The following is a 25,468-nucleotide window of genomic DNA, read 5'->3' on the forward strand; positions in this document are numbered from 1 at the left end:
TTATATATTATTGTAGTTAAATGAGAAGAATTAGAGAAATGGCTAGGCCATATTTTAATTCAGAAGTAGATTCAGATACAGAATAGAAAGGATTCACAGAGAGTGAGCCTGTGTCACAGCAGGATTTTAAGTTATGCAAAAACCATGTTTTCTCAGCATTAGGGCCTTGATGTGATTTCTCTTAGCTGTCAGCCCTTAGAATCATGGGTATAAGAGTTAAAGGAGCAAGCGTGCCAGAGCAGTCCCTTTGGGGCACAGATGAAAAAGTCATGCCGTGTGGTCAGGGACTAACAAACAGAGGGCATTGAGTCAGAACACAGACAGGGGCCCAGAAGTGTGGCCCCTCAGGGTTGCCCTGCCTCTCTCTTGTATGTTTTTTTGTTTTCTGTCTTCTCTGGGATTTCTCTCCATCCTCATTTTTAAGACAGAGTCTCTTGTATCCCAAGCTGCCCACAAACCTGTGGCCGGTCATGTGCTCAAGGCTGGGGTTACAGATATACACCTCCACACCAGGTTATTTTTCCTGAGGTATTAGGTACAAAGCCAGAGCTTTCTGCATGCTAAGCAAGCACTGTACCAGCTCATCTACACCCCCAAAACTCCTTCAGGATTCCCACCCCTTCTGCTCTTCCTAGGGCTTAGAAGAGCCATTTCTATGACTGTCACCTACACTATTTCTTGTCCTTATCTCTTCCACCTAGTTTGCCTCAAGCAAAGCTATATATAAAAATGCTAATCTACATTCATACCTCCCCAGCCTTTACAGTTGTTATTTTCCTCAAAGACTTAAGAAAAAGCAACCTCCTGCATGTTGAACAGGAGGACTTAGCAAATCAAAGCCCAACATGCCAAGTTCAGTTTAAAATTTAGGTTAGCAATAAGTATGTCTTAACGTAATTATGTTCCAAATGTGGAATGGAATTTACTAAGCAGTTGCTTCATTTTTTAAAAACTGTGTTTACTTCAAATTCAAATGCTCCCAGGTATCCTGTATTTACCATGTAAACATGCATGGCTTGTCTCCCCAACGTCCATGGTGAGAGGCATCACGTCAGAGCAGCTAATACCTTCTCATAGTCTCTCTCAGTTTCTAGAGAACAGCTGTGCTCTGGGGAATTCACAGGTCAATGTCACCTTTGTTTCAGTTTCCTCTTTTACTAAGCACCATATATAAGAGCTGCTGGGATTCTGGGTGTCATCAGGGCTCTTTCTACATGGTCTTCACCAATCACATAGGAGCTCAGGTTGGGAGCTGAGATCCAAAGTCAAAGAATATGGTTAAAACATGGCCACAAAGTTCACTCAAAATGAAGGATCAAGCAGGAGCTCTTGATCATTTGGAGAAGCAGCATGCGTGTGCATGAAGGCATGAGATGAAGAACAGTCCTTGGAGACATGATCTTCATGACTGCTCTTAGTTGGTAGGACTCTCATTATCGAACAACTCCTTCCCCACAACCAAACTGACTTCATTTACCTTGGGAGTTCTATACTTTGCATATGTAGGTTAAGCATGCTGTTGAGGTTTGGGAATGTAGCTTTGTTCATCGAGTGCTTTCCTGGTGTGCTTGTAGCTCTGATATTGATCTCTCCTGCCCTACAAACTGGGCATGGTGGCACATATCTGTCAAATCAGTACTCAGGAGACAGTGGCAGGATGATAAAAAAAAAATCCAAGGTTACCCTCTGCTATGAATGAGTTTAAAGCCAGCCTGGGATACATGACACCATGTCTCAGGAGAAAAAAAATGGAAACAGCAAAATGAGTAATCTTTTCATCTTTTTATGCTTTCAACGCTTAAGAGTTTATTCTAAGTGCCTTACATATGTTCTTTTCTCACAAAAGCAAAAAGCCCTGTTCTTAGACTGTCTTTGAAATATTTAATGATCATCTCTTGTTCTAGAACTGGTTTTATTTTTAGTAAAAAGTCCCATGAACTTCTCTTTTTGCTCATCCATCCTTACCATTTCATAACCATTACTTTTTCATCAGTAATAGAAATGCCTTAGCTCTCAGTCGGAGAATGATGGAGTCTGTAAGAAGTGCCATAAATTTCTTAGCAATGTCGAAAGAGTAGACACCATACATTGTGGAGCCCGAAGACGGAATGTTCTAACACACGACATGGTCAGTTTTTGGTTTTTACCTTTTTTGGCTTTCTCACTCATTTCATTAGGGATAGAGTCAAAGTTCTTGTCACAGCATTCTAAGTTCTCTGTAACTTGGTCACACATTTTCATTTGTAATGTTCTTTATCTCCTCACTTCCTCCTCATCAGAAATATGCTCCCGGCCATGTGATAAAAGGATTTCCTTTCTTCACAGCACACGGTCACCTCCTCTCACACACAGTCACGAGCTTACCACGTTCAGCACGTTGCCCTTGTAACACGTTGCGCTCATTCTCCATCTAATCTAAGTCACCAGAGTTCTAAAATAGTAGGGATGCCACTTCTCCCAGCAAACCTTAGCTGTCTTCTCCAGCAGGAATTACTGTTATTTTCTGAGAGCTCTTACATACATCGGAACTTCTTTTAAAATACTCATGCCTCCTCTGCCAATGTTTTTTTTTTCTTTTGCAGAGGGTTTTCTTCCCAATGGATTGTAAACTTTTACAATGATAACTATTATCATATCTCTCATTTACTATTTCCAGAACTCCCTACCCAAGTGTATTTTTTGTGTTTGATTTCATCCTTGAAACAAATATGCTGTAGTGTTTTATCAATTCTCAAGTGAACCAATTTGCTAAACTTCACTTGGTAGAGCCAAGGTTCCATCACAGGTACAATATAACTAAAGCTCAAGTGTGTCATCCCCACACCAGGGGACAAATAAAATGGCCTGTTAATTTTTAACACTACCCCCAGCATCTAATGCACTGATTTTACTGTCATCCATTTTTTTTCTCCATTACTTATTTCATACATTTTTTTTAAACTTCATTTTTTTATTCCTTTGCCTGGCCTCCCATTATTTACTTGAGAATTACTTATCTGTCAGAACGCCTAATAAATAAAGAATTTTTAAAAATCCTTTAAATTTTTACATTAATAAAATCACAACACCCAAATATATCCTACTTCTCCTGTCTTGTAAAGAGTGAAACATCTGATTTTACTAAAGGCAGGTTAAAAGTCTCACCTGCTTAATAGATGCTAAAGTGATGATGTACTCTATCAATTAAAATGGAATTCTGACAACAGCAAACAGAAGAAGCCCAGCCACCTGCTTGATTATTTCATTGTTTGATTGCCTGGAGTGGGGCATCTTTGTTTCCCACGTTAGCAGCACAACCACAAGCCTTCGAAAGCCATTATTGGCTCTTTACCAGTCTCCATCAGCATATTAAGCTCTCATGAGCCCACAGCCCACGGATCTGGCACAGCGGCTAGATGCTGAATTGTTACTTGATTTGGTTCGTATTGACTAGTCAAGTCCTGCAAAGTATAGTTTTCTTACTTACTTAAAGTTGAAATGGCATCTGTATAGTCAAATGAAGTTTTTCTTATTTTGGAAGGAGGAATATTTTCTGAAAAACTTTGTTTCCCTTGCCTCTTCCCTTCACAGGCTGTTCTTCCTGTTCCCTTAGTTGAGAACTACGGTAGACTTTCTTACAGTTTCCACGTGGGGCTCTCACTTTTGCGTTTCAGTTGTAGAGAAATATTTTATCTGAGATACCAAACCATTTATATCAGTGGGAAATAGAAAAATTGATGCCTCCAAACCTTTTATTAAGCTACAATGAGAAAAGATAGAAAGCTCCCCAGTTTGGCTTTGCTCCGATATCACTCACACTTGACACAAGCAAGCGTTTATTGAAAATTCATACCCCACAACTCCTGTTGGCTTCCCACTAACTTCAAATTTTAGCACTATAGCTTTTATGTCAAAATTGGCATGTTGGAGTGTTCTTTAGAATGTTTTTTTTTAATATCATCCAAAGGAAAGAATATAGTAAGCCCCTGGACAGGAAGACAGTATGAAAATCACTAAGTTAAGGGGTGCCTCATTAGTACATACTCGTCAAGGTGTAAAGTAAATGTCTCAGAGGAATATGTTAAGACCAATGAAAAACATCCCTGACTTTCTGTATTTGGACCTATCCACCTGGCTAGTTTTATCCCATAATAATTTTTTTTCATGGTCAGGAAAATGTAGGGCATGACAGAGTTACATTCAGTGATGGGCAAAGCACGAGTGACAGACAGTATGGTCTGCAAAGATGAGCCTATGAGCACAAACCAGTCAGTGGGGAATGACCAGGCATTAACAGCAGACTGAGGGGCCTGTTTCACATTGGGCCTCATTCACGAGGACAGAGCCTTAGGACACAGTGCAGGGAGTTGACTTGGGATGTGGTTCCAAATTCAAGCTTTTACTAACTGTCAAGCAAGGCAGAAAATAGGGTGGGGGCATATCCTATTGAGGCTGGAGCTACAGGAAATAGAGCCTTGAAGACTTCTATGAATCAGGATTCTTCCTTAGATTGCCTGGCCAATGATGGAAGCCACATCTAGTAGCTCTTGCCACTGCTGTCCTGGGGATGTGGGCTCTCTAGAACTTGCAAGCTGTTGTACTTTGTGTGAGAACCTTGCAGAGAGTGAGAGCAGGCCCTGATGCAGAATAACAGGAAGAAGTATAAGATGTCTTCCGAGGACCTAGAACTGAGGCCTGTGGCAAGAGGTAGAATTGCAGACTGACCTAGAAGATGTGCATGGCAATGAAAGGCCTGTAATGTCACCTTTCCCCATGGTCATGAGCACTGGGATAAAAGCTTTGCACTCAACAAGTCAGGCAGAGACTTCTGAGAAAAGTGTGGGATGTTTAACTATGCACTTTGTTATTTGCCTGGGTTAAAATGCCTTCTGGAAGAAAATAAGGCATTAAAAGATTCATTCCACAAGTTACAGATTTCTGACACATTCTTCTGTCATGAGATAAAGAACAGTGTATTTTTAAACATTCATTTCATGTTAGCTAATACTAAATCTTGCTTCTTCGTCTCACATTCAAATTACTAGAAATCAGAATTTATACTCAGTGTGTCTATACGCTTGTTTCCCAATCACTATTGAGGTGGTAGGATTTCTATATCTAATTTCATATGAAACTTGCTATGTTCACCAACTGTCTTCTTAGAGATCAACCTCTATCTGTCTCTATTTTATAAATTCAGTTAATTTTAAAGTATACACACACACACACACACATATATACATTATGGTGTGTGAATATATATATGTACTACACACACGCGCGCGCTCGCACACACACACACACGCACACGTGCACACACACACACACACACTTCAGTCTCCTTGGTTGTTTTGTTTTAATGTTAAATGCCCCACACACTCCTCTGCTTTGTTCTATGGGTTCATATATTTCTATCTTCACCAGTCTCACGAACGTTGTTTGGAAACACTTGTTTCATTGGATGGAGTCAGGTTTTTACAAAAGCAGATTCCACAAGTCCACCATGGTGCTGATGACAACTGTTTGGTAGAATGTGCATATTTGGAAAGTCATGACATTGAGATTTATTTGAAGTTTGCCTTTTAGTTTTGTAATTGGCTCTCTATTTTTAACTATTCTCTCAGCCTCTTAAAGCCCTATTCTTTTTTTTTTTACTTTTACTTTTTCTTACATATACATTTATATTATTACACATATATACAATAAACTACCTATAGCAAGAAGAATCATGAAACAATCAGGAATTGTATAAATGTTACATTCTTCATTCTTAGTGTTCTGGCTATTTGTATTTGACAGCCTTGATGAAAACATCTTTCCTATCTTGGTGCATCTAAAATTCAGAGCAAAAATCAATCTCTATCACATTTTGTCATTATTAATTTGAAACATCTATCTAGACCTAAAAACATCTTAACCCCTAAATAATTAAGCTTCATTGTAAAACTAAGCTACCTGTTCTTCAGCTCTATCAGAGACTTGAGAAGGAATGAACTTGATTACCTGAGTAGGCTGGGAGTGCAGTGTCTCTGTCATCTTCTCCCTTGGAAAGCCCTATTCTTCTATTGGCCTGTCTACTATAGTGGTATTTCCAAATAGTCTGACCTTCATAGGTCATGAAATCTATGTAGAGTTATTACTCTCATTCAAGTTACACGTTCCAGAAAAGAATGAGGTTGGGGTAGGGTTGTCACAAAAAATTCTTCCCTTCTTTGAGAATCTTGATACATTTCCCCCTTGTTTCTGAAACATACACACACACACACACACACACACACACACACACACACACACACACACACAGAGCATGTGCTTCTCAACAGCAGCCATAGTCAATTCCCCTGACTTCTATGATCTACCTCTCAATGATTGTAAACACACTACATTTATGGCCACCATCTTGCCTTGTGACCTCTCACCTCCCACACCCTATCAAATGCCCAGTAAATATTAGTTTGTCACCATAAGTGATTTGCCCTACTTCATAATGAGAACAATTTCAGTGGGGTTCTTCTTGCAGTGAAGGATGTTGTTAGATGTGGAAAACCTCATAGCACTCCTCAGTTAGCTCTACCGGTATGAACAAGGTGTTTTCCTACAAGAAGCTGGTAGCCCCTACAGATTTATCATCCTATAATTGTTATAGGAAGACAGCAGTTTTTTTCTATTTTTTCGAAGTGCTGAGAATTGAATCATGGCCTCCCACATGGAAGGCAAGTATTCTGCCACTGAGTTAAATTCCCAGCCAGATAGTGCTTCGTACAAATGAAGGCCCATCATCTGGACCTTGAAATGATACTATTAGCAATTCTCACACTATTTAAAACTAAACTGCCAACAAGTTCTTAAAAATACCCTAAAAAATAATCGTCACAGAAGGCAAATTACAAATTTTCTATCTGATCTTTACTTTTTTTTTTTTTTTTTAAAGAGAGGTTATTAAGCTCAGTGATCAGATTGATCCAAAAGCCTTAGGGTTCATTTGTAACCATTGATGTTGTTTGTTAAAAATACATCAGGATATTGTAGTCTCAGTACTAGAAATAGAGTAAATTGAGTTTAATGACATTTTTTTAAGTTTCAGAAAATTTCTGCTGAGTATGTCAATTATCTGATGTCATTTTATAAGCTTCCATGTAATTTAATTTAAGAGAACTAATTGTGGCAGAATGTTACAGCTGTTTAATAATTTAAGGTATGAGGGCAAGAACAATTAATGCAAATAGAAAAAATTGGACATCAAACTCATTTATTCTTCTTCTTGCTCTATTAACCTGTTAGCATTTGGTGCAACTGATGATTGCACTTGCTTTAATTACCATGAAGTCTACAATTTAGCTAATAAAAACGTGTCATCAATTCTTCCAATAAGTAAGAAAGTGTTTTCTAATCTTGTAATTATTAAAATACAATATATGCATTTTATTTGTACACATGCTGAACATTCTAATCATGTAATTTCTTTAAGGAAAAATATTGAATTACCACTTACAATTTGAATTATGTCCTAAATATAAATAGTGAAATCTAGTGCCTTTTGGCAGCCAGGGAATTGTTGCTGCCTGATATTTTTTTTAATCTCGAATATATTTTGTTTATTTTACTTGTAAAGGATGTTCATGTACTGTACCATACAGAGGATGTTCATATACCATACCATATATTACTGTTGTTAAGGATTGCTTAAGAAAGATGTAAAATAAATTTTAGAATGATCAAAATCATAACACTAGAGAATAACATGAACTTTTTCTTAGAAATAAAAGGGTTTTTTTTTCTTCTCAGCTCCGCAAAGCTATTATAGACCACATATCAGATTCCTTCTTGGACACAACAGTTCCGCTCCTGGTTCTCATTGAAGCTGCTAAGAATGGCCGAGAGAAGGAAATCAAAGAATACGCTGCCATATTTCATGAGCACACGGGCAGGCTTGTGGAGGTAAGTGTCCTGTAGCACACGGGCAGGCTTGTGGAGGTAAGTGTCCTGCAGCTGCAGCCACTGCAAAGCCGGGAAAGCAACGGCCCCTTCTCCGTTTACAGTTGAATTCTTGTCATATAAAAAAAAATTGCCAACATATTACAAATGCTGCAGAGCTGGACCTAAGTAATATGGAAGTATATGAGTCAAATGGTATAAGTTACCCTTCGGTGGCTTGAAAAGAAGCAGTTTATTCATAAAGATCTGCGAAATATGGCTCAATGCTGTTTCCATTTTAAGTACCCATTTTAGTAGGACTATACAACAGAACAAGCTAAATAAATAGTTGTATCCTGATAAATGTTTTCTTACCATTCCAGCTTTGATTTATCCGATACTCCATGCCACGTGTTACAGCGTTTGGGTTTCATGAGTCTTTTCCTCCTGCTTTTTATACCATAATTTTTAAAATATATTTTATTAATTTATTCATATTACACCTCAATTGTTATCCCATCCCTTGCATCCTCCCATTTCTCCCTCCCCCCCATTTTCCCCTTACTCCTCTCCCCTGTGACTGTGACTGAGGGGAACCTCCTCCCCTATATATGATACATTATTATATGATACAAAATTAAAAAAAAAATACAGTAGAATGTGAAGGCTTTGAGAGCTCTTTGAAAAATTAAGTAGGGATTGTGGAATAGGGCAAGTGGAGATGATAAATCATAATTCTTTCTGCTTAGCAGATGCAGGTGTGACCACAACCCCATGACTTTAAGAGCAGGATGACAGATTGCTAACAGAATTATGAGGGGTTGTAGATAGGAGATTCTCAGGAGTCAAAGGGTTGGAACCTGTTGTGTCATGAGCATCAAAACAGCTCCGTAAAGCAGAGAGCCCAAATGGAAGAATTTCTTGAGGCAGCAACATTCAAAGTGAGGCGGAGAACCACCAACTAGAAGGTGGATGTAAAGTTTACCAGAGCTGATTCTGGGCTGCCACTTAGTGCTGTGTCTGTACCAATTTTTCTTTTTCAGAAACTGAATCTCACTATGTTCCCTTGGCTAGACTAGACTGTATCATGTAGACCAGGCTGCCCCTATACTCACAAAGATTGTCCTTCCTCTGCCTTCCAAGTGCTGGGGGTAGAGGTTGGTTGCCAGCATGCTCTGTTGTTTGTTGCTGTTATTCTAACTAGTGTGTATTGCAATCCTCTATGCTCATCCCATACCGGTGATTAAACATTTGACTACCACCTCTTCCTACATAGTCACGAGCTCTGCAGTAAACTGTGGTTATTCCCTAAATTGTGAGAGAAATAATCATAACTCAAATTAGAATCATAGTAACACAGGGTATTTTTAACACCTTTAATGTAAATATGTGGAATAGATTCCAACACAGCTAGCATTTTTACTATAAACTCTCCTGCTTGACTCTAGGCTCCATAGTTAGAAGCTGAAAGACAAATGGATGAACACTTGATTGCTAAGGCCATGTCATTTCCCAAACTGCCTCACCCCTGCCTTAGAAGTCTCCTTTGGATTTTTCAAGAAATCTGTGAGAGTGTGCAAATGTTATTATTTGAATGAGAATTTAATGGAAATAAAGTTCGTGTCAGTGCAGAATTCAGGTCTATGATTTTTAGTCAACAGATTCAATGATCTATTGTTGATGCAGTTTCATTTCATCTTTCACATGCTCCTTCCTTGAGTATTTTTTTTCTTTTTTCTTTTTTTTTCTTTTTTCTTTCTTTCTTTTTTTTTTTTTTTTTTTAGTGATACACAAGGAGAGGTGCCTAACTGAGTTTAGTCCTTGACAATTGCAAAACATCTGCCTAAGAATGGGTTTTTATGCTGAAGCCACACAAAATAATGGGGGGGGGGATAGATACACTTTGAAAGTAAAGGTTGGTTTACGTTGATAATGTATTTTTATTCCAATATCTCAGCTTAGTCTTTCTATGAAAATCGTGGCTTTGTGCTGCTTACTGGAAAATGACAAATTGGACAAATCGTATAGAGGTAGTTGGCGGCCAGAGGTACCACTTTTGCTCTTCTAGCGCTGAGATTTCTCTCCAGAGACCTCTGCTCAGGGGAACCCTTAGACTCCAGACTTCACTGCTGAAAAGAATTTCAGGACCAGTTGTTATGAGCACAGCTGTAGTTTATTAAAAAGTACTCTGAAAACTTGATTTAACTTTGGAAGTAAGCAGAGATTTGTTTAAAAGGATAGTGGTGGCCCAAGCCTTTAATCCAAGCACTTGGGAAGCAGAGGCAGATGGCTCTCTGTGAGTTCTACACCAGCCTGACACACAGAACAAGTTTTAGGACAGCCAGAGGTACACAGAGGAACCCTGTCTTGAAAAAACAGATAAATAAAATAAATAAATAAATAAATAAATAAATAAGGAAGAAAGGCTGTCACTGTTGGCTACCTCGAGTTAATTGTACTAGAATTCTTAACTGTCGGCTGAAGAGAGACTTCATTAGAATAATGGTTCCTTTTCCTTCCCATAACTTTTTTGTTTGTTTGTTTGGAGGTTTTCTTTTTGTTAGGGGGGGATTCTTGCTGGGTTTTTGGTTTTTTTTTTTAATGGTTTATTTGTTTTGTTTTGTTTTCTGAGACAGGGTTTCTCTGGGTGACCTTGGCCTCGAACTCAAAGTGGTCTGCTTGCCTCTGCCTCCCTGAGTGCTGGGATTATAGGCGTGCATGGTCCCCTGTTTTTCTAGGCATCTCTCAAACAATTTTATTGAAAGTTCTGTGAATAACTCCTCATGAAAGCTTTAACATTTCTGAATAATCTCACAATTTAGAAGTTATTTTTACTTTACTTTAATCTAGAGCTTCAAGTTTGTTTTCCTAATGCTTCCTTTCATGTCATATTGCTAAAGTGCTGCCTTTAAGGTTATCTATGAATATTACCTTAATATTTTAACCAAGTGATAGCTCATTACCGTGCAGATAGAGCTTTAAGAAATTTGTTTTAAATGTTCAAAGATTTTGAGAATTCCCTCTTCCATGTGAACGCGAAAGAGTAAAAGCTTTTGAAATTATGAGCTGATGATGGATTTTATTTAAGTTTGAATATCCCCTTAACACAGAATAAAGTGATTATGAAGGTCGGCGTTAGTACCTGCATTTCCTCCACGTTCCAGTGTTATGGGGATGCTCTTGTCTAAGTTGCTTTCAGTGTCAGTGAGGCTTTACCGTGCAGAATAATTCCTAAACCTACTATCTTAAAACAACTCTTTGTTACAATCACTCCATCCTCTTTAACTGGCACAGAGGTGGGCTTCTCTTCTGTAGGGTTTCTCAGGAATTTGTCATCTCCTAGGTGAGCTGGGATGGAATCAACCAAAGATTTGTTCCCGTTGGGCACACAACATGGCCTCTTCCCATGCCCATGCATGTCATCTGTCAGCAGAGAGGTTTGCATTGCTGAAAAGAGATAAAACACAGCCTTCCATGTGCCTTGGGTTTCTTTCAGAATAGGCTTTAGGTACTAAGAGGGTCACAAGAGCAGCAGTATTAGTGGATGAAACACATCATCACTGGTCAGGTGGCCTGAAGGAGGTCTTTTGAGAGATTTCTACTCGGTCTAAATTGAGATCTTGGTTTATAGCACAGAAAAAAGAGCTTATGGTGAGTTGGTAGGAAGGCAAGGTCAGGTTTATTAAGAAGAAAGGCAGACAGCAGCAAACCACACACCGGAGAGGTGAACTCTGGCTTCTCAGGAGAGAGAGCTGCTGGCGAGTGTCTTACAAAGGCCCAGGCGATGATTTCTGTGACTTTTGAAGTTACATTATTGAAAGGATGTAGTCTATATGTAAGTTTAAAAAACTACATTTAAATATTGGGATGTTTTATTTTTTATTACAGTCATTTGTGTGTGTGTGTGGTAGGGGGAGAAAGGATATCTCTGTAGACATGCCCGTGCATGGTATGCATGTGCAAGTAAGAATAACATACCAAGGTTGGTTCTCTTCTTCTACCATTCATGTCCCAGGGACAGAAATCAGATCTTCAGATTTGGCAGCAAAAACCCTCAGTCTTGAGCCATTTTACTGGCTCAGGGATATTTCATGTTGTTTTGCTTTGCTTTGTCGAGGCAATGCCTTACATATAGTTCTTGCTGTCTTGGAACTCCCTTTGTAGACCAGGCTGGCCTTGAACACACAGAGATCCATCTGCCTCTGCCTTCTGACTGCTGGGGATTAAAGTTATGTACCACAATGCCCATCTTGGCTTTTTTTTTTAACCTGATGAATTTTTATTTAGTAAATGAAGCTATAAAGTGGTTTCTGAAGTTTGCTGTACAGATTTATGTATGAGAAACTGGTCCTGAGGAAACATAGGTCAGCAGAGGTAAATATTGGGCTGTCTGTCTTTTCCAGGGTGAGAGTATCTCAGCTTACCATGTTTCTACAGGACTCCTGAGGTTACAGACTGGCTTTATGTGCGTACCGGGCTTCTGAACTCAGGTCCTCATGGGAGCGCAGTAAGGGTTTGAGCCATCTCCACAGCCCACACATATATTTTTTTCACACATATATTTTTTTATCATAAATATGGCTCATAATTTGGTTTTTGAGATCTTCTCAGGAAAGGATGTATAGACGTTTTTGGTGATTAGTCAGCTGTGTTGAAATCCTTGACTTTCAAGCCACTGAGAGACCCCAACCAAGTTGAAGGAGTAATGACCTCTTTTCCTTTCTCACGACCTCTTGATTTTCTCTGTCTTTCCTATCCTGCATCATCAAGGGCAAATAAGAAGCAAGAAATGGAAGCTGCCTCTCTCTTACTGCTCAGGTCCAGAAATTGGGATTCACTTGTACTATACTCTTTTGGTCAAAGCAACGGCACAGACTGATAGAACTAAGCCAGAGTGGTGATTCTGCTCAGTAGAAGGAACAGCCAAACGTGTGGTTGCCTTTTATCTACTATGTGTCTCCAAGGGGGACTTCATCTGATTTACCTTTGCTTTATTTTGTTTTGTTTTTCATTTTAGGAGTACATTTTATTTATTTTTTCTTTGACAATTTTATAATGTATATCTTATACCTTATATCTTTTTTCTTTCTTTTCTTTTTTTATTTTTATTATTTATTTATTTATTTATTTATTTATTTTTAGGTTTTTCAAGACAGGGTTTCTCTGTGTAACAATATTGGCTGTCCTGGACTTGCTTTTGTAGATCAGGCTGGCCGTGAACTCACAGCGATCTGCCAGTCTCTGCCTCCTGAGTGCTGGGATTAAAGGCATGTGCCACCATGCCAGGCTCTTAAATACCTTATATCTTGATCATACAAACTATAACTCCTCCCTTACTTGTCCTAAGCTCCACTTAACTGGTCCCCACCCTACCTTAATCACTGCTAAAACCTTGCCTTCTGGATCTCTGACTGCTCTTGCTGACTTGATCTTGGGTGGTACTTATCCCATAACCATAGCTGTATTAGGCTTGTGAGAACAACGGTCATATCAGCTCCAGCAAACTGCATTTTGTGGCATTCCTCCTATTCTTAGCTCTATATTTTATTTTATTAATTTATTCAGATTACATCTCAATTGTTATCCCATCTCTTGTATCCTCCTATTCCTCTCTCCCTCTCGCTTTCTCCCTATTCCCCTCCCCTAAGTCTATGACAAAGGGGGACCTCCTCCCCCAATATATGGGTCATAGGCTATCAAGTCTCATCTTGGTAGCCTGCTTATTCTTTCTCTGAGCACCACCAGGCCTCCCCACCAAGGGGAAGTGGTCAAATATGGGGCACCAGAGTTCATGTCAGAGTCAGTCCCTGCTCTCCACATAACTGTGGAGAATGTCCTGTCCATTGGCTAGATCAGAGTAGGGGTTCGATGTTTACTGCTTGGATTGTCCTTGGTTAGTGTAGTAGTTTGTCTCAGCTGTATCTTTCTCAGCCTCTCTCCTTTGATGATCCGTGAGCCTTGGCCTCAGCACTCAAAGCCATTTATTCTCAGCATGTTGACTAGTTATGAGCTTCTGCAATACATTTGCCTGTTGTGTAGTTCTGGGGTCCTCTAGAGAATGCTTGAGGGTTTGTAGAGTGGTATCCTAAACCTGGCTTATGCAATAACTCATGCCTTCTAGGAAAGCATTTCCCACTTACTCAAAGAACCTGTGTTCAAACTCCCCCCTTTTATTATATTATTGTATTAAAAATTAGTTTAAAAGTGTTACACACTTGGCCACTTCCATTTGCTTTATCTCTAGATGGAGGTTAGGGAACATAATGTCTAAAAGTCTCTCCTCATTGTTTTTATACTGATAGATTTGTATCTTCCTAAGAAATACCAAAAGTTTTTATTTATTTATTAATTTTTGTAAATATAACTGCTTATACACAGTGCTTATACAATTTCCTTCTCAAGAACACTTCTACTTTTATCTTCCAGGAGAACCTTTGTTTTGAAAACTACAGCCATCTAATGAAAGCAAAAGAGAAAACGGTTGCCAATTTACCATAAGAATGGAGGCACAAGGGCCTTGAGAGCCTCCTGAGAACTAGGAGAGCATAAAACATTAGTTTCAGAAGACATTGAGTTTTCCTTGTATAGATAGCTCAGCAGTCCCTCCCCTCTCTCTCCCAGCACTCCACACTGGCACAGCCATCTTATTTCCAAGCTTGGTCATTTGATATAGCAGGTCAGGGAGCCTTAAGTTCTAAATGACTTGGAGAAAAAGCTATTTTCAACATATCTAGGTTTTCAGACCACAACTATATTTGTCAGAGAAATCTAAAATCAGTGAACTAGTTGAAATCAGACCTAAATGGGGGAAGCAAGCCCATTTTAAAAGAATTCCTATCAGATCGTCTAGCAAAAACTTTGTCTTGTTAAAGGAACTTTGTAGATAATGGCTAACATGTAACTTAAAAGAAAGAAAGAAAGAAAGAAAGAAAGAAAGAAAGAAAGAAAGAAAGAAAAAGGGCTGAAGACAAGACACAGAAAAGGGTATCCAGGGGCCTTGAGTACAGAGTAATGAAATTGAAAATATGGGCTCCCACCCCTAAACAGAAGCTATTCGGAACTGAAAAATTAATTGTCTCCAGTGGAGTCTCACTGACAATGTTAACCATACCAGAGTAGGCCCACACTTGGAATAGTCGACCAATACATTATACATTTATCTCTAGATGGAGGTTACGGAAGATAATGTCTAAAGTCTCTCCTAATTGTTTTTATATTTGTGTAGATATTTTGTCTCATTTGCTTAGTTTCAACATTTTTTTGTGTGTGTCTTATGGGTCTTTTTCTTGTATATTTTGGGATCCTCCATGAGTATTTGTGTGTGTGTATGTGTGTGTGTGTGTGTATGTGTGTATGTGTGTGTGTGTATGTGTGTGTGTATGTGTGTGTGTGTGTGTTGTTCTTTTGTTTCTTTGTTCTTATTTTCATTGTTTGCTTTTCAAAGAGAAAGAGAAAAATAACATTAAGATGGCTGTGTTAAGAGGTGGAGGAAATACTAGACAAGTCGGGGGAAGGAAAAACATGATCAAAATATATGTGTGGATTTTTTTAAAGAAAAAAGAAAAAATGGAGGTGACTAACACAGTGGCCGCTGAGTGGGAGCTGTGCATTCATATTCTTTAGTAGAGCCAGTTCTGCAGTTCTTTCTCTCCGTCTGACACGATTAGATAGAACGGAAGGATGTTCAATAGAGCGCAGACAGTGCCAGGAGTGAGTGAACCCATAGCTGCTTACTAATCACATCTTATAATGAACTAAACAATGCACTAAGCTTTTCCCTACTTGGGATATCACACTAGTTATTGTGTCTTGGTATTAGAACCATGGTATGAATGATACCAAGAAACAATGACAACAAATAGTCAACAGGGTGGCATGTAAAAAGTCATCTTACTGAAGTATTTCTCCATTGATAACAAATGTAGTCATTGAATTGACATCACAAGTACTTTGATGTCCCCCTGATGGTAAGTTGGAACAATGTTAATACTTCATTCTTCCACTAATAATACCTATTGAGAATATGAATTTTATCTTAATGCAATTTTTAAGATAGCGGTGGTTTTGTCTTATTTTTGCCTCCTCTAACAGCAATTGCTGTACAGCCAGAGGCCAGTCCATCCTAAAGGAAGGAAAACCTTAAAACACCAACTTAGTTCCCTTTTTTCCTCAAAGTTGATTAATGGAAATTGTAGTAATCAGACTTGCCACTATGTCTGGGCTCATTGATCAAACAGAGTGCTCGTTGACTCTGTTTCACATTGCATACTAAATTCCTGAAATTTATTTTTAACTATGTGTATATGTACATAGCTGTCTGGAATTTGTGTATTTGAGTGTAGTGCCTGTGGGAGCCAGAAGAGGGCGTCAGGTCCCTCGGCACTACATTCCCTAGTGATTATGAGCTGCCGGATGTGGGTGCCAGCAACTGAATACTCTTATATGCTGAGGCCTCTGTTCAACTGTTCACATGAGTATTTTTTAAAATCCCTTTCTGTAGTATCAATAAACACTTTTGTCATTAATTATAAAGAGCAGACACAAACCACCTGCTGAGGATTTTTTCCCCAGAAGGAGTTTGTGATAAGTAAGATTGTAAAGCTCTTGTCTACCTCAAAAGAAGTCCTCCGTCTATCTTTCATCTGGTGATTTCATGGCTCCCAGAAGAATGTCATTACACTGAATAAATGCATTGTTTATTATGATACCTAACATGTAATCCATTTTAATTTTTCTTCATTTATTTTCTTTTGAGAAAAGGTCTTACTATGTACCCCCTGGCTGGCCTAAAATATGTAGCCAAGGCCAGCCTCGAACTTGAAGTCATCTGTTTGGTCTGCCTTTGCCTCCCCTGTGTTGGGATTACAATTTGTACCACCACATCCGGCTGACATTTTAGCCGTGTTTTAAATTGTTCTTGGCAAATTCGTCCAGGCTGAGCCTCACCACTGAGGCTAATTAAAATAATGACGGCCTGGACTTGCCCCATGTGTTTCACTATATTAATTACCATTAAGTATGGTACTGTTAATGATACAGGACTGAGAACTTTCTGAATCTGGGTAGTTTCTTTCTGTAAAATGCCAGCTTTTCCAGTGCTTTGACTCATCAAAAATTCATCTATCTTGATGCACCCTATTTTAGTATGTTTCATGGGAGCCTTTCATCAAAAAGGAAAAAGTGGGTGGACATTTAATTATAATACTTCCCTACTACCTACAAGGCTGATTGTTCCCACTCGCAAAAATGGCGAGCCCGATTTAGCAAAGCCACAGTGCCAAGAGAGAAGGCTTGAGAGGGGCTCCTGCTGCTTGCAAGAAGTGCTGACTGCTGTCAGCTCTCCTCAGATCTTTGCTTTTTTGACAGAATGCTGTTCGTGTTTCACACTTCACTTTAATTGATCATCTGTTATCAAATAAAGATATGTTCGATTATAAATAAACACAGCTTTTAGAGGCCCATCTTATTCATCTTCCTTCTCTCCTCTGAAAAGACCCAAAATAAAAAAGACAAAAAATAAACCCATGCTTATGCTCGTACACAAACCAACAACTGTTCTCAGAGAATGTCTTGGAAACTCTCCTGTTTTGGTGCGTAATAGATGTGCTAGCTAAGTCAGAAATGCCCTTGATGAGAAGGAACACAGCACATAGGATGGCTATCATTTCTTTGATTAGAAAGCTTCTTGTGGCTAAGCATGATGTTTAAAAGCCTGACCTGGATGCATAGAGTATTTTCCATACTTGAAAGTTTTCTTCTTCTTCTTCTTCTTCTTCTTCTTCTTCTTCTTCTTCTTCTTCTTCTTCTTCTTCTTCTTCTTCATTTTCCACTTGTCCTCTCTGTACTCATGGTGCAAAACTATCCTATGGTAGAAAGCAGATTCTTTTCAGAATAATGTTGAGGTGCAATGTTTGTGGGAAGAATTTACGAATTCAGCAAAACATACTAGTAGTCAGCTTGACTCTTGAATACTGGGCAAGAGTGTGTTCCAGGGAAGCAGAAGTCTAAGTGGGGGATAATAGGACAAGCGCAGCTATCATTGGATTCCTGTGTTATAGAATGCAGCACAAGTGAGAACTGGGCAGAAGTGTCTGCAGGAGCACAGGATGAAATCAGGCAGGATGACGAACAGCCTTGAATACTTGGTTGCCAGGGCAAAGGGGCTCAGCCTCATCTTGCAACACTGGATTGTGTGGTAGATTTTGCAAAAAAAAAAAAAAAGCAGCGACTTCTCACCAGGAAAGACGTGAAAGCAAGCACTGGATGTTTTTTGGTTTTTTGGAGATAGAGTATTTTGTGCCTGAACATAAAATTTCTAATCATTAATGACTGACCTTAACCTCACAAGCATAGATTTGCCTTAAAAAAAAAAAAACCGATGTATTTAAAACCTAACTCATTATGATTACTCCAAAGAGAATGAATAACACTTGTTTTAATAAGGAAGTTGGAACAGAGAAGCAAGTAGCCCAGGATTTAATAGCTCAAGAGACATGCTGACCAACAGAAATAGAAAGCAATTACGGTCTTAAAATTTTAGTAGTTACACTAACAAAACATGGTAATAAAAAGAGACAGGTTAAACTAATTTTAATATCACTAAATGCAACATGCCTGCAATATTAGCATTCTGGCCATTAATTGTATAAAAGTCATTAGTTAGATATTTTATAATTTTTATACGTATACAAATGTGGGATTGTTTTAAACTTACAACTATCAATTTAGGGTAACTGTGTTTTAACTTCTCAGTGGCTATGTATTCAACAGCGATCATGTGCGTGTGCGCGTGCGCGTGCGCGTGTGCGTGCGCGTGTGCGTGTGTGTGTGTAGGGCAGAGGTTGCTGTTGGTGGCTTTTAGCTACTTTTCTCTTGCTGTGGCAAAGCACTGTAGTAAAGTCAACTGAAATATGGGAGAGTTCATTTTGGCTTACAGTTCCAGTGGGAGAGTCCAGGACAAGACCCATGGCAGCAGGCAGCCAGAGCTAGAAACACAGAGGTCACATCTTAAGCATGACCCAGAGAGAGTAGAACAGCCTGGAAGTGGGGTGAGGACTAGGGACTCTCAAAGCTGACCTCAAGTTAGTACTCCCTTCTGCAAGTTTGCACCTTTCACAACCTCCCCGAACAGTACCACCAGCTGGTGACCAAGTATTCAGATGTCGGAGCCTGTGGGCGGTGCTTCTCGTTTATCGTCACAGCTCTCTCTCTCGGATCCGTTGTCTTGTATGTTTTGGAGGCAGGGTCTCTCACTGAGCCCAAAGTTTATTGAGTTGGCTATTCTGGCTGGCCAACACCAATAAACGTCGGCGATATGTCTGTCTCCCTCCCTGCCCATAAGCTTTGAGGTTACGGAAGCTTGCTGCCCCTCTGGCTTTTTACATGGGTTCTAAGGGTCAAAACTCAGTTCTTTGTGCCTGTGTAGCACACATCTCCACAGCCCTGGGCAGAGCATTTCTAGATAGAAAATGAACAAGAAAATGAAGGCAGGGGTCTCTTCATTCATTCATTCATTCATTCATTCATTCTCTCACTCACTCATCACACCTTCAGTGCCTACTGCTGAACCCTGGAGCTTATATTTAAAGGCTTGCTTGTGTTTTCTCACCTGACTGATTAGAAAACACCATTCAGCATATACCGAATTAACAAAGAAGTGAAATCAAAGGTCCATTGATCCTATAGGGAAATCTCAAAAGATGGTAGGCAATATGGTAAAATGTAAAATTCTGTGCTGAGGTTTGTGTCCTTGCTAGCTGTGCTTTGGGAAGTGATAGATCTCTTGTCTTATAAAGAGACTCTCTACCCTCACAGGGAGGACTTAGTAAGTTCAGTTGGATGATGCATTAAAGTCCCAGGTGCCATACTCCCAGGGTGTCATTGATTTGGGAATATCACCTTTATTACCTTATTCTGCTTCATTTCCCCAGCAATGTCATGTGCAATGAAATAACCTGCATCTACCACTAACAAGTACTCTACTCCTAAATACAGATAAAAGCAGAAAAACATGACCAGACACATGAATAGGTTAAACATTGACTTGGATAAAACCCAACCAAATGGTACCCAGAGGTTTGACACACAATTCACTGGTGTGTGAGGCCTATGAAACTGGGATCTTCCCAGTTTTACCCTCCATGATGACAACTAGTCAGGAGTTAAGCAGTAAACCTGCTGATGCTTACCAATGAATAGCTGCCTGTCTAGAAGCCAAATTTTCTTTTAGTTACAAGCATGATCATACAAGTTGGACTCAGTCTAACTCTTTTTTAATTAATTGATTAATTTGTATAATTTAATTCAGATTATATCCCAGTTGCTGGCCTCTCACTTGTATCTTCTCATTCCCCTTTGTTTTTAAGTATTGCAGTTAATTAAAAGTTTAAGAAGTGGTTTTGCTACTGATGTTGATTATCTTCATGGAAACTTATACAAATAGGTAAATAGATAGTCCAGGAATAGACCTTCATAAAGATAGTTGAACTTTGATAGAAGCAAAGACATGAAAATAAAGCAGAGTCATTTCAAAGAAGGATGTAGAAGCAACTAGACATCAAAATGTAAAATCTAAATCTAGACTCAGCCCTTAAATCCTTAAACCCACAAAGATCAATGTACAGTGTATTATAGATCAAAATTTCAGATGCAAAACCTAAAATGTCTAGGAGCTAACATGAGAAAAACTGAACAAAGTTGGGTAAAGAGATGACATTTTAGAGATAACAACTAAGCCATGCTTCATGAATCAAACAACTGATTTGTTAAACTTTAAGATTGAAAATTTCTCTTCAAAACTCATGTTAATGGTATGAGAAAAGTAACCACAGACTAGGGTGATATATTTTCAAAGGACACATCAGATAAAAGAGTGCCATTCAGAATACACAAACTGCACTTAAACCTCAACAGTATAAAAATGATCCAATGCACCAAAAGGAGCTAGAGCCACAGATCTTCTCTTAAAATGCAGAACATCCTGAGTTCAATTACTAGAGCCCAAAGAAGATAAAGGAAAATCAAAACAGCTGAAGAGACACCTAACCTAAAAGGATATACAGCTTAGCATATGAAGTGGCATTTGTGTCATGAGTTAATTGTACATAGTAACAAGGACCTATAAGTACATGCTACAAAGAATGGCCCACATCAGCAAAGCTGTGGCCACACCCAGTGCTAATTAGGATACAGAGAAATGAGATGTCATTCAGTGCCCGCCCGGGATGTCAAATGGTGTAATGGCTTTGGAAATAAGCCTGGCAATTTTTTCAGTCAGTAAATGTAGCCATGGCATAAAATCCAGTATCTTGTTCCTTGGTATCTATCAGAAAGAATAGAAAACTTAGGTCTATGACAAAATCTCATTTCAGTGTTTCATATATATGTGTAAAAAAATGTGTGTGGGTCAAATATGAGATGTAACAAGAATAAATTAATAAAAAAATTTTAAAAATGTGTGTGGGGTGGTGGTGGTGTGCTCATATATTTGTGGATGCATGTGTGTGGAAGTCAGGAATCAACTTCAGGTTATTCATCAGGATTCATCACTTTATCATCATCGTCGTCATCATCATCATCATCATCATCATCGTCGTCGTCGTCATTATCATCATCACCATTTTAACAAGAAAGGCCTTCTTTTAGCCCTAGCAGGGCTTTCCAATTCGACTAGGCTGACTTACTAGCAAGACACAGGGAGCTCCCTGTCTCTAGATCCCCAGCACTGGCATGACAAATGCATGCTACCACACCCAGCTTTTATGTGGCTGTGGTGGCTTGAACTCAGGACCTCAAACTTGTGCATCAAATAATTTATTGACTGAGTCATCCCTCTCTTTGTCTATTTTTATATGTTTTCATGTATGTACCTGTGTATTAATTACCTGGGAACTCTCATCCATCTCTGTCAATTGGCAGTCTGCCTTACGCACCTGGGTGAGGACATTTATAGTCAAAATTTCAGATTCATTTGATGCACATGTTTCAGCAATATATGCAACATTATACAGACTTGAGCAGAAACATCTAAGTGTTTCTATCACTTTTTTTTAAAAGATTGCCTGGAAGTCCTCGAAAATGGCTACAGAATTGCTTTGTATACTAAGAGATGCACAAATGGATCCACACTTTGTTTTAAGAACTCTGGAGGCTTTAATCTCTAGACCCTTGCACTTGATGTCATCAGACTTCTGATTTCCAAGGCCACTTTGCAGCCTGATTCTCTCACTCACATTTGACATAATCAAGGTGTTGATACCTTTGAAGCCAAGGATAAGCTGATGGGCCCTATGGCAAGACCTGACAGCAAGAAGCACTCTCAGCAATTTGAAGAATTGGACTGACACCATCAATTTTTCTCAGCTAGAGGTCTGGACTATTGTCAGAGAAGCATTTGGCCCATGAGTTCAGGGCAGTGGAGGGATATCTGCTCATTGCTCACCTAATTTTATTGTCTCTGTAGTTGTGATAATCTTATTGTTGTTTTTTGCATAAAAGCTGCAGCAGAACAAGCAGTAATAGAATATTTTTTTTCACAGGGCCAGGAAGTCTGTGTTTGGGCTCTTGCTTTTTTAAATGTCTCAGTACATTAAAAACTACATTTCTATGAGCAACTTGTATATATTTTCTGCAACTTGTGGTCAGTCAGACATGTTAGCAGGGAGATAATAATAAAATGATTAGGTCTGGGTTGTGACTGGCAGAATGCTAAGTGATGGCATACCAATACATTTCTCAAATTCACCCCATGTTCAGAAAACCCTGTGGAATTGCAAGCAGATTGTAGAGTAGAGGGGAGAGCGAGACCTATAAGTGGCCTTCTGTTGTGTTTTGTTGTGTTATTCCTGATGCTGGAGATCAAATCCAAGGCCTTGAGCAGCCAGAGGAAGTTCTCTGTCACTGAGCTACACTCCCAACCTCCTGCAAGCATTTTTTAAAGGCATTTTTTATAGAAGCTGGAAAGGTCTCCTGGATTCCATGTTATAATCATTACAGAAACACAGATGTGGCAACTTCCTGCTCCCAAGTGTGGCTGTCACTAACCAGTTAGTGGTGATGGATTCCAGACCATTCATCCATGCTCAAGAGTGGGTGACACTCAGAGAAAGGATAAACCAATATGAGACTTGATAGTCTATGACCATATAGTGGAGGGGGAGGTCTCCCTAGATCATAGACCTAGGGAAGGAGAATAGGATGAAAATGAGAGGGAGGGAGGAACAGGTGGATACAAGTGAGAGGAAAACAACTGAGATATAATCTGAATAAATTAATTAAACTATAAAAAATTTTAAAAGAGGAGTGAGGGCGATCTTGTTCCTGTTGTTAAGGGACTAAACCTTTTTGTTCAACCATGGGGGGGGGGCGAGAAGCAAAACAAACAAAAACAAAACAAAGCAAAATTAAAAGAACATCAGGATCCAACACAGTGCCTACTTCCTAAGCAATGATCAGGTGATAGAAAGCTAGAACACTTGAGTGATGTCCTCGTTTTCCGCTTTGGCTGTTGTAAGCTACCTTCTTTTTTTTTTTTTTTTTTTTTCTGATGCTGCATTTTAATCTAAATTATCTTAAGAAGAAAATACTTTTATTTTGGAAAATTCTTGGACATTTTAAAATAAAAATGTACAAAACATGTTATTAATATTCCCTTGTTATCTAGATGGCACAATTCTGTGACATCACACCCCTCTGTTCAAACACACAGAAACACACGCTCACAAACACATGCACATACCACACACACTATATTATATCAAACACACAGAAACACACGCTCACAAACACATGCACATACCACACACACTATATTATATCAAACACACAGAAACACACGCTCACAAACACAGGCACACACCACACACACTATATTATATCAAACACACAGAAACACACGCTCACAAACACATGCACACACCACACACACTATATTATATCAAACACACAGAAACACACGCTCACAAACACATGCACATACCACACACACTATATTATATCAAACACACAGAAACACACGCTTACAAACACAGGCACACACCACACACACTATATTATATCAAACACACAGAAACGCACGCTCACAAACACATGCACATACCACACACACTATATTATATCTATTTTCAGCAGAATGTAAGAAGACATTTGAAATGAGGAAAACTTTTAAAGATTGGCTATATCTACATGAAAATAGTGTAAAACTTGCACTGAGGGGCTTTCCCTTTGTCTCTATGTGGGTAAGCAATGCTTCTCCAGATTCTATCATAATGACTGAACCTCTTTATGACTCAGTCTCCTTAAATACGGAGTGGAAATAATACTACCCTATGGAGTAGTCATGAAGATAAAATTACATGGTTAATGTGAGAAAGCTTAGGAATGGAGAAATTACTATGCAGATAATGCTTATAGCAATAGCTACCCCCTGAGTGCCTTTGTATGTCAGACAGTGTTACATTATCTCATTTAGATATTATTTGCCTTATTTTATACAAGGTTAAAAGTGGTGAATCAGCCCACCAAAATCACAAGGTAGAAGACAGGACAAAAATATGTTCCTGGGTCTGAATGGATTCAAAGCTCAGAATCAACCCTCTCCTTCCCTCCCTCTCTCCTTCCTTCCTTTCCTTCCTTCCTTCTTTCTTTCCTTCCTTCCTTTCTTTTTATATTGTACCCTTTATAAAATATCCCTGTTGGTGCTGACAACTGATTTTGCTCTTGAAGTTATTCTTCTTAATATGACCTAGTTACTGTTAACATTTTCTCCAATCAACAATACCATCTTCATTGTACCTGATGGGGACAGAGGCAGCAGAAGAGCAAGAGGCTTCTCACTTCAGTCCTTCAGGTTAGGACGTTAAGGAGCACGCTAATGATGGCAGACATCATTGAGCTGGGAGAGTCATGCTTCCATACTAAGTGTCATTAGCATGGACGCTTGTTTCATCCCTCTACACGGAGAAGGCTGTTTCTTTTCTATCTGGCTATACGACCAGGACCTAGAACAATGGCTGCATGCATTTTCTAGCAATGGCTGTAGTTTAACTGGGATGCAATAATCGTTAATCCAGTGATTAAATAAGTACAGGTGGATTGGACACATTCATTTTAGTTTGCTTTGCGACTGTTGCGTTAAAGCACTCAGACTAAAAACAACTTGGAGAAAAGGTTTCACTTGGCTAACACTTGCAAGTCGCATTCCGCTACCGATGGAAATCAGAGTGGGAACTCCAGCTGGGGCAGAGGCAGGAAACCATGGAAGATGCTGCATGCTGGCTTGCTCCCCCCTCAGGGCTAGGCTCAGCTAGCTTTCTTAGGCAGCCAAGCCCACCTGCCTTGAGATGGCACCATCCTCAGTGGGTTGGACCCTCCCACACCAATCAACAATCAGGACAGTTTTTCATAGACATGGCCACAAGCCAATCTGATCTGGGCAGTCCCCCAATTGAGACTTCCACAGATGGCTTTGGGCTTTGTCAGGTTGACAGCTAAAGCTAAGTAGGACACGTATCTTTTATAAATGGACATGATTCTCAAGTACATGACTCTTCTGTTGCGGCGTTGAGTTGTTCATTCT

General features: G+C 39.2%; 1 protein-coding gene across 6 annotated transcripts in view; it reads left to right on the forward strand.

Annotated features, from left to right (window-relative positions):
* The window catches only part of CTNNA3 (catenin alpha 3), a 1,390,227-nt gene that overhangs the window by 731,610 nt on the left and 633,149 nt on the right, over nucleotides 1-25,468 (forward strand). For all 6 annotated transcript variants that reach the window (XM_084751942.1, XM_084751940.1, XM_084751941.1 and 3 more), the window contains one exon: nucleotides 7,765-7,917. In XM_084751942.1, the coding sequence (XP_084608068.1) occupies nucleotides 7,765-7,917 (153 nt within the window). The remainder of the gene's footprint in view (nucleotides 1-7,764; nucleotides 7,918-25,468) is intronic.

Source organism: Acomys minous (assembly GCF_964271855.1).
Source record: "Acomys minous genome assembly, chromosome: 13".
NCBI lineage: Eukaryota > Metazoa > Chordata > Mammalia > Rodentia > Muridae > Acomys > Acomys minous.